At 32.8% G+C, this 8,789-nt stretch overlaps 1 protein-coding gene across 1 annotated transcript; it reads left to right on the plus strand.

The window, feature by feature from the left end:
- The first annotated feature begins 4,213 nt into the window (after positions 1–4,213).
- On the plus strand, positions 4,214–6,744 carry LOC131646377 (pectate lyase-like). Its single transcript, XM_058916429.1, has 4 exons — positions 4,214–4,511; positions 4,874–5,537; positions 5,663–5,905; positions 6,205–6,744. The coding sequence occupies exons 1-4, from the start codon at positions 4,285–4,287 to the stop codon at positions 6,427–6,429; spliced, it is 1,359 nt and encodes a 452-aa protein (XP_058772412.1). The 5' UTR covers positions 4,214–4,284; the 3' UTR covers positions 6,430–6,744.
- The last annotated feature ends 2,045 nt before the right edge of the window (positions 6,745–8,789 follow it).

Below are 8,789 nucleotides of genomic sequence, written 5' to 3' on the forward strand. Positions count from 1 at the left end.
AGGTAGTTGACAAAAGCGTGAAACATTAAATGCAATGCTGTACGGAATACGCAAAGCATTAAATGCGCCCAACGGTCATCTTCTCAAACGCCTATAAATATGAAGTTCTGATGAGAAGCAAGGTTAACGATTTTTGAAAGAACTTATTCTGAAAAACTTGCTGAAACGCTGTTCAACTCAAAGCTCAGAAACTTCATCTTCGTCAAAGCTCACTACATTGCTGTTGTAATATATTAGTGAGATTAAGCTTAAACGTTAAGAGAAATATCACTGTTGTGATTATAGCTTTTCAGAAGCATTGTAAAACTCTTATTTGATTACATTAATTTGTATGTAACTAGAGTGATCAAGTGTTGATCAGAATACTCTAGGAAGTCTTAGCTTGTGTCTAAGCAGTTGTAATTAGTGTGATCACGTGGTGGTCAGGATACTCTAAGAAAGTCTTAGCTTGTGTCTAAGCAGTTGTAATTAGAGTGATCACGTGGTGGTCAGGATACTCTAAGAAAGTCTTAGCTTGTGTCTAAGCATTTGTTCTTGGAGTGATCAGGTTGTGATCAGGATACTCTAGAAGACTTAGTCGTGGGCTAAGTGGAAAACCATTGTAATCTGTTGCGATTAGTGGATTAAATCCTCAGGTGAGGTAAATCACTCCGTGGGGGTGGACTGGAGTAGTTTAGTTTACAACGAACCAGGATAAAAATAACTGTGCATATTATTTTTATCGTTCAAGTTTTTAGACTACACTTATTCAAACCCCCCCTTTCTAAGTGTTTTTCTATCCTTCAACACATGAATATTACAGGCTGGTACACACTGAAAGAAATAATTTTATATGCGGGAACATACGTCAAACAGGTTGGCACATATACATGCTTAAATAAGGTTGTAGCTTCTTTTTTGTTGTAGTTGGAACATATACATCTTCAGGCCGACACATGTTGTTGTTTTTAATACCATGTGCCAGCACATGTATCAAACATGTTGGCATATCCTGTTTGTTGGGTCAATTTCTTTTAATTATGTTAATTATGGATTTCCTCCTTTTCCCACCAAACTTCCATAATTATAAATACATCATTCATGCATCATTTGAACTTGATGAAACCATAACTAATTTTCTTGATTGCTCTTTATCTTCATCCTTGAACCTATGCATATACACTGACAAATCACACATAATCATCTTTTTTTGGAGTTCCATCGAGACTGGGTTGATAACACTCAATTTAGGTTTGTTGTAATCTAATATTGAGGTTGAGAATCAAGGAGGCTTCATTAATAAAAACTGCGGGTTTATCCTCTAAGATCTTCGGTAGATTTGGGGATTTTCATGCAAGTTGGTCCAAGAATGAATCTCAACCTAGTGAAAGATTTGAAGATAAATAATGCAAAGGAGTAGCGTAATAATGCCACATTGAATTGGGGGTCTTGTGTTGCAACAGTTACAATTGATCGTGCGTGAAATCTTTGGAGATAAAGAACTTAAAGAAGTAGCAATAGTTGAATATTCAATTGGTAGTTGTTGTGTCTTGGTCTTGATCAAGATCAAAAGAAGAGAAGGGTTGAATCAACATCAAACAGTTGTGTTTGTAGGTTGCTCTTGGAACACTTCTCTTGTAATCAATTTTTGCATATTAGTGATTTATTCAGCCCCCACCCCCTCTAGATATGTTGTCGTCGTCTAACAAAGTTACTACCACAAAGTGCCACTTCATAGCCTACCACAAAGGGATAAAATTGATGGAGATTACGGTGAGTACTACATAGCTACACATGCTAACTATACTGGAACACTTTTTTTATAAAGAATCCATCGCAGGTAAGATCGTCTAGAGTCTCGTTCTAGCTATCATTTGTAATTGAACATGTTATGTGATTCCTCCTTTTCACACAGACTTGAAAATTTAAGGCACTAAAATATATATCTTTGATAAAATTGTAGAATCCATCACCAATGATTAATGAAATGGAAATAAAAACTTGCACCATGAAAATAAAAGGAGGTTGGGGATGAAAATTAAAAAACTCACATCCAAATAAAAGATTGAAAAAAGGGTCTTAAATGATCAACAAATCAATGATCTCTATTAATTAATTGTTAGTAAGTTCTGTGACGCTGAATTTGATAAAAATATTTATTATTCGATTCAGGGCCGGCCCTGTGGGGGTGCAAAGAGCGCTATCGCATAGGGCCTCCAAATTTAAAGGGCCCAAATTTAATTGATGGGCTTGATATAAATATTTAGATAAATAATATTTAAGGTTTGTGCTAACTTACAATCATTGTTATGTTGTAGCCAAGCGGTTGAGAGCATGCTTTTGAGTTGAATTCATGCTGGTTTGAATCCCAGCTTCTCCAATCATAATGTGTAGTTTTTATTTTTTTTATTATTAAAGATATCATTATGTTTATGTATAGCTTTTGGGTTGAATCCTTGCTGGTTGGACACATAGATTATACTATAAAGAAAAGCTAATAAAACTTCATTTCCTTTATTATATAATATGAATATAAATTTTTAAAATAAAATATGTTACAACATTTTTATGGAGGTGATATAATTAAATAATTAAAAATTTCTTATATGATGAACACATTTGTTATTATTATTTTATAATTAAGTGTACAATATTATTTTTGGGTATTATTTTCCTTCATAATAATGTTTTAAAACTTTAATAAATGAGTTATTTCATTTTACTTAAGGTATTATTAAATATATTAAATTAATAAATTAAATTATTTTATTTAAATGATTTTTGAATATATTTTTGTGTAACTTTTTTTACAAGTTTTTTCATTAATTTAGATTTTCTTTGTGAATTGACTCAATAATAAATTTGACACAGCAGTTGTTAGACCTTGAAAAATTAAATTATACTCATATATTTTGTAATTTCACAATGTTGATCAATTATTAATTAAAATATTTTATTATTAACATTGTCGAAATTGTTTAAAGAATTACTACCCTTCATTAAATAGTATAAAATTTTCTTATAAATCAAGGAATGTAGGATTAGAAAAAAGCGAATAACTAAAGTTCAATGAGTCAAAGTTTTGCAGAATATTTTTATATCATTTTTTCTTTATATAATTAATTTTATTTACAATTTAAATGAAATATACTCCCTTCGTTCCTTTTTAAGTGTCGCTTTAGAAGAATTTTTTTTCCTATTTAAGTGTCGTTTTATAATTTAATGTTATAATTTGTCAATTATACCCTTATTTCTCAATAACTCCACCTCACATTTTTCAATTATTTATTGGAAAAAGAGAGTGAATGAATGAATTTATTTTGAAAGAGAAAAATAAATAAGGGTATGATAGAAAAAGTAACTTTAAAAAATCACTATCTTGGTTGAAGAGCATTTTGCTAAAATGACACTTAAAAAGGAACGGAAGGAGTAATTTTTTTAATCTGTTGTTTTTTCATCTACTAGGGGCCTAATATAAACATAGATCAGGGCCTCTAAATTGTTTGGGCCGGCCCTGATTCAATTTCTACAACTACGAATTAGAGGAGGATCAAACCACTTAATTGCATAACTGGTATAGTAGGTCGGTGGATACGTGCTGAAAAAAATTGATTTATAAACATTAGATTTTATTAAGGTATATATTTTATATTTTATTTTATTGCTGGAATTGAATTGTAATATATTTTTTAAAAACTATAAAATAAATGTCGACTTTTTTATTTCATAGTTATACTTATTTATTGAAAACTTATTAAAGAGAGATGGATAAATTACTTATATCGGGTACCATATCCTAAATCATCTCAACCAAAAAAGAATGTTTGAAAATCTTTTCTAACTAATCTTTGTATCTATCCCAAAATATATCGGTAAGTTTTGTATGAATAGTATATTTAATATACTCAATAGTTTAAGGGATTCATCCATTGCATGCATGGGAAACCTAAAAATATCCAATATGGAGTATCATTGGCATTGCGAAACTATTGGTAAAGATAAACCGTAATAAGGTTACCTGTTCTATGATGCCTTTACTCTACATGGCAAAAATCAAATTGAACGGTTTACATGAAATTGGTTTTCCACTTGTCAAGGAGGATCAAGAAATAAAAATGGAAATAAATTTTGGGTGGTAAGATTCACTCCCATTTTGTGAGGTCAAAATTACCAATATTTCTCTTTTTTAGTAGAATAATGTATATATAAAGAGTATAATTATATCAATTTTTCTATTGAAACTATTTAATTACCCATTTTATTGTCGAAAGGAAGAGGGTTCTTTTCATTTGGAAGAGAACCATTATGGCAAAATTGTACCATCTCTTCCTTTTGACCACTTTAGTGGTAATCATACCTACATTAGTGAATGCTAATGTGAAAGATGAAGACTCATATTGGGATAATATATTTCCATTTATTAATGATACATATTGGCGAGAAAAAGCAGCTGATGCTGAAAAAGCAAATAATATAGCTTATACACCTGATCCATATGCAGTCACCGGAAACATGACTTCTAAAGTTAGCGAGTGAGTTTTGTGCAATCACCGTATTTATCAATATGTTAAATTACATGGGAGAAATTTCAAACTGGATCCATCTTATTTTGTTTTTTATTCAAATTGCAAAATTGCCTCTTTGTTTTCACTATATACAAAAATAAAACTACGCAAAAACACAAGGCAGAGCGAAAATAAATAGAGACTTTTGCAATTTCTTTTGAAAAACATAATGAAAATAGGAAAATCATCTCATAAAAACTATACACTTACATGATGGATCAATTGTTATTATATATTATTTGTTTCTTTGTTTCTCTCATGGAATAAGTTATGAATAAGTTATAAGTATAATATGTCATATTTTAATATTTATTTGGTTTGATAAACAGGATGATAATTGGTGGCGATACAGGAAGAAGGAATCTGGGGGGACAAAAAATGGGAAGAGGTCGTCCATGTATGGCTACAAACCCCATTGACAGGTGTTGGAGGTGTGATCCTAACTGGGCAACAAACCGCAAAAAGCTTGCAGGTTGTGTGCAAGGTTTTGGTAGGAAGACTACTGGTGGGAAAGCCGGTCCTATCTATGTGGTAACTGATCCCTCAGATAGTGATATGCAAAATCCTCTTCCAGGTACCCTTCGACATGCAGTTACAAGAAACGGGCCTTTATGGATCATCTTTGCTCATAGCATGGTCATTAGGCTCAATCAAGAACTCATTATGACAAGTGACAAGACTATTGATGGACGAGGATCTAATGTTGTCATTGCTAAAGGTGCTGGTATTACAATCCAATTTATAAGGAATGTGATCATCCACGGAATCAAAGTTTTTGACATCCAGGTTGGCAGTGGGGGACTTATTAGAGATGCTGAGAACCATTTTGGTCTAAGGACTATGAGTGATGGTGATGGAATTTCTATTTTTGGCTCCAGTAATGTTTGGATTGACCATGTTTCCATGAGAAACTGCAAAGATGGGCTCATTGATGTCATTATGGGATCTACTGCTATTACCATTTCCAATTGCCATTTCACAGATCACAACGAGGTAATTAATAACTTGGTAGATTGCTTGTACATGTTTTTGTTTGTAAAAATAATTATTCAATAATTTGAAAATAAATATGATAACTAATTTTTATTTTTTTGTGTGTGTAAATATGGTGTATGTAGGCAATGTTGTTTGGTGCAAGTAATGGCTATGATGGTGATAAGAAAATGCAGATTACACTTGCATTCAACCACTTTGGTAAGAGATTAATCCAAAGGATGCCAAGGTGCAGATATGGTTTTATCCATGTGCTTAACAATGACTACACTCACTGGGAAATGTATGCTATTGGTGGTAGCCAAAATCCTACCATTATAAGTGAGGGTAACCGATTCATAGCCCCTAACAATCCCCATGCTAAAGAGGTATGCATTTACCTACGAGTTACATTTAGCTATATTTAATACATATTTTATATATTCTATTTGTGCATTTGTAAACAAGTTTATTTGTTAAACTATTAATATTAATCTATTATCATGTTATAAATACTAATTGCATCCTTACTTTACAAAACAATCTTAAAGAGTTCCCTATAAATATATTTTTTCTCATTCATTGTCTTTTCACAAGACATGATTGAACAAAACAAAGGAATATAATTAAATTTATGATGCTAGAATAAAAACTTAGTCTCACAATATTTTTTATTTTGGTGTTGAAGATAACAAAGAGGGATTACTCACCAGAGTCAGAGTGGAAAAATTGGCAATGGAGATCAATCAATGATGTCTATATGAATGGAGCATTTTTTGTACAAGGAGGACCTGTGTTGTCTAACAGACCATTCTCAAAAAAGGACATGATCAAATCTAGGCCTGGAACCTATGTGGGGAGACTTACTCGTTATTCTGGAAGCCTTAGATGCAGAATGGGGAAGCCTTGTTAGTCTTTTAAACTCTCATCCTGAAGTTAAACATCATTAAGTATTAAGATGCACGATAGCATGCAACAATGAGAAAAAGTTTCATTGTTCACGTCCCTGCAATTCCTACTAGATCACGTCCTTTCAAAGTCATTGCTTGTCTTGGGGACTTGTTAGAATTAATTAAGATTTTAAATACTCTAGATTGATTGTTAGTATTCCTAGAGTATACAACTGTCTAGATTAATGTTTTTTCATTAATCATTCAATGTATTTATTGAAACACAATTTTAAATACAAGTAGTGTGATTTAACTAAACACGCACATAGTTTACAAAATCTCATATAGTATCAGTAACAATTCATCCAATACATGCTCTAGTTTTTTATTTAATATATCCTATGTCCAACCACTCTTTATCTCCTTCCATGTCTCTATCCCTTCACCTTATTCCACTGAATAAAAAAAGTGTTGTGTAATACGGTGAACTGACTTTTTATCCATCGGAATGTCGCGGTAAGCAAGAGTCGCCACCGACTTTTATTTTATCCAAACAATATTCGGAAGGGCTAAAAGAAACAGAAAAAAACCTTTTTAAGAAATCTAAGTTTGGGGGGTAATTTATGCAAAGGGAAGGTGTAAGGCACCCTTTGCATCCATGGTTTTCCATGGGCTCTTAATTGCTTTGCTTGCTCGTTTGTTTAGAAAATGTAGATGAAAGAGATAGGGACTTTAGCTTGTGAATAAGCGTTGCCCTTTTGAAAAAGTATGAGAAAGAATATAATAAAAAGGTTTGAGCATTGCAAGGCAATTAGGGGCAATTACCTTAAACTCAGATGATAGGTCTCTTTTTAGCCTTTCAGAATGAAAGGGTCTATCCTTGCCATAAGAGGGCAGGGAGCCTTTCGTTTGGAAGTTGAAGGGTCATCGAAGCATCCTTTGCCATAAGACTGTCCCATGCCATAGAAGGGCAGGTAGTCTAAGGTAAGGATTAGAATAAGCCTTTTCGTAGGCAGCCAGAAGATACCTCAGCCTTATTCGTAGGCAACTTCCGAGGGTCGAGGTCATGTTAGTGTATCGAAGGCAGCATCATTTTTAGGGTCTCATAACCTTTATTCGAGGCAACATGACTGAGGTATCTTCGAATTCGAGGGACGTGGCTTATTCTGCAAAAACACAAAGGCAACAGGCAACAAGGCAACAAGGCAAAAGAGAGGTTACCCCAAAGGGTGCGTGTGTGCAACAATCACGTGATTATATTCAGATATTTATCTTTTAATTAGTTATTCTAATTCAGTTTAAGGCTTGCACTCCCTAAGATTACTAACCACGCAATATACAAAAGCAATAAAAATATGGGGAAGGGAAATTGTAACCAGCGGAGGAAAGGGGATTTGTAACCAGCGGATATAAAATAATAGGTCTGAACAAGTAATAATTAAATAAGGTCGAGGTTTTAGGGTTACCGACTATTCGAGCTTTGGCAATTGGCGAACCCTGGAAAGAAAGAAACGTGGCAAACAAAAAGGGGGTGAGTGCATTATCGATTCGGGAACAATTAGGGTTAACCCTAATAAAATAAAAGATAAATAAATTGATAATGAATAATAAATAATACTTAGCTTCGATTTGGATTGATTTGGATTTGATCTGATATGGTTAGAGTCGGAGGAAACCTCGGAGGTAACCCTGAAAAAGACATAGAAAAATAGATATTCAGTGTATTGGAATATTCCTCGTAAACCCTGATTAGGGTAAAAATTGAATTAACGTAACACAATCGATTTAATTAATTATTGGTCTCTCGACCTAATTAATTAAATCGGGATAAGGAAATAAAATCGAGAGTAAAAGTAATTTTTAGGAATTTTTTGGAATTAAAATAAAATAAATACGAATTTTTGAACATATTTAATTAAATCAATAAATAAATGAATAAACAAATAATAGATATTAATAATTAAATATTATTATTATATGTGAAAAAGGTTTTTAGAAAGAAAGAAAAAAAAACATGTATATAGTTTTAAAAAAACCAAATAAATAAAATAGATATATAAATATTTAAATAAATAAAGCATTATATAATTAAAAAGAAAAAAAATTGGAAATCTTAGCTTTTGATTCCATGTGGCACGCGCGTGGAGACTATGGTGGACTGGCAGCTCCTGGGCGTTAGATGCGTGGCCTGATGAGATGGATGGCTGTGATGGCGAGGGATCACCATAAGGCGTGTTTCATAACGCACTAGCTTCCCTGGCACTACAATCCCTTCGCGCGCGCGTTTATTTGAATCCAGCCAATGAGGAAGCGACACGCAGTCGTCTTCTTCGTGAACCAAACCTGTAAACATCTTTTACAGCGCTTTTTGGTTTAGAGCGCT

This window comes from Vicia villosa, linkage group LG2 (genome assembly GCF_029867415.1).
Source record: "Vicia villosa cultivar HV-30 ecotype Madison, WI linkage group LG2, Vvil1.0, whole genome shotgun sequence".
Lineage (NCBI taxonomy): Eukaryota > Viridiplantae > Streptophyta > Magnoliopsida > Fabales > Fabaceae > Vicia > Vicia villosa.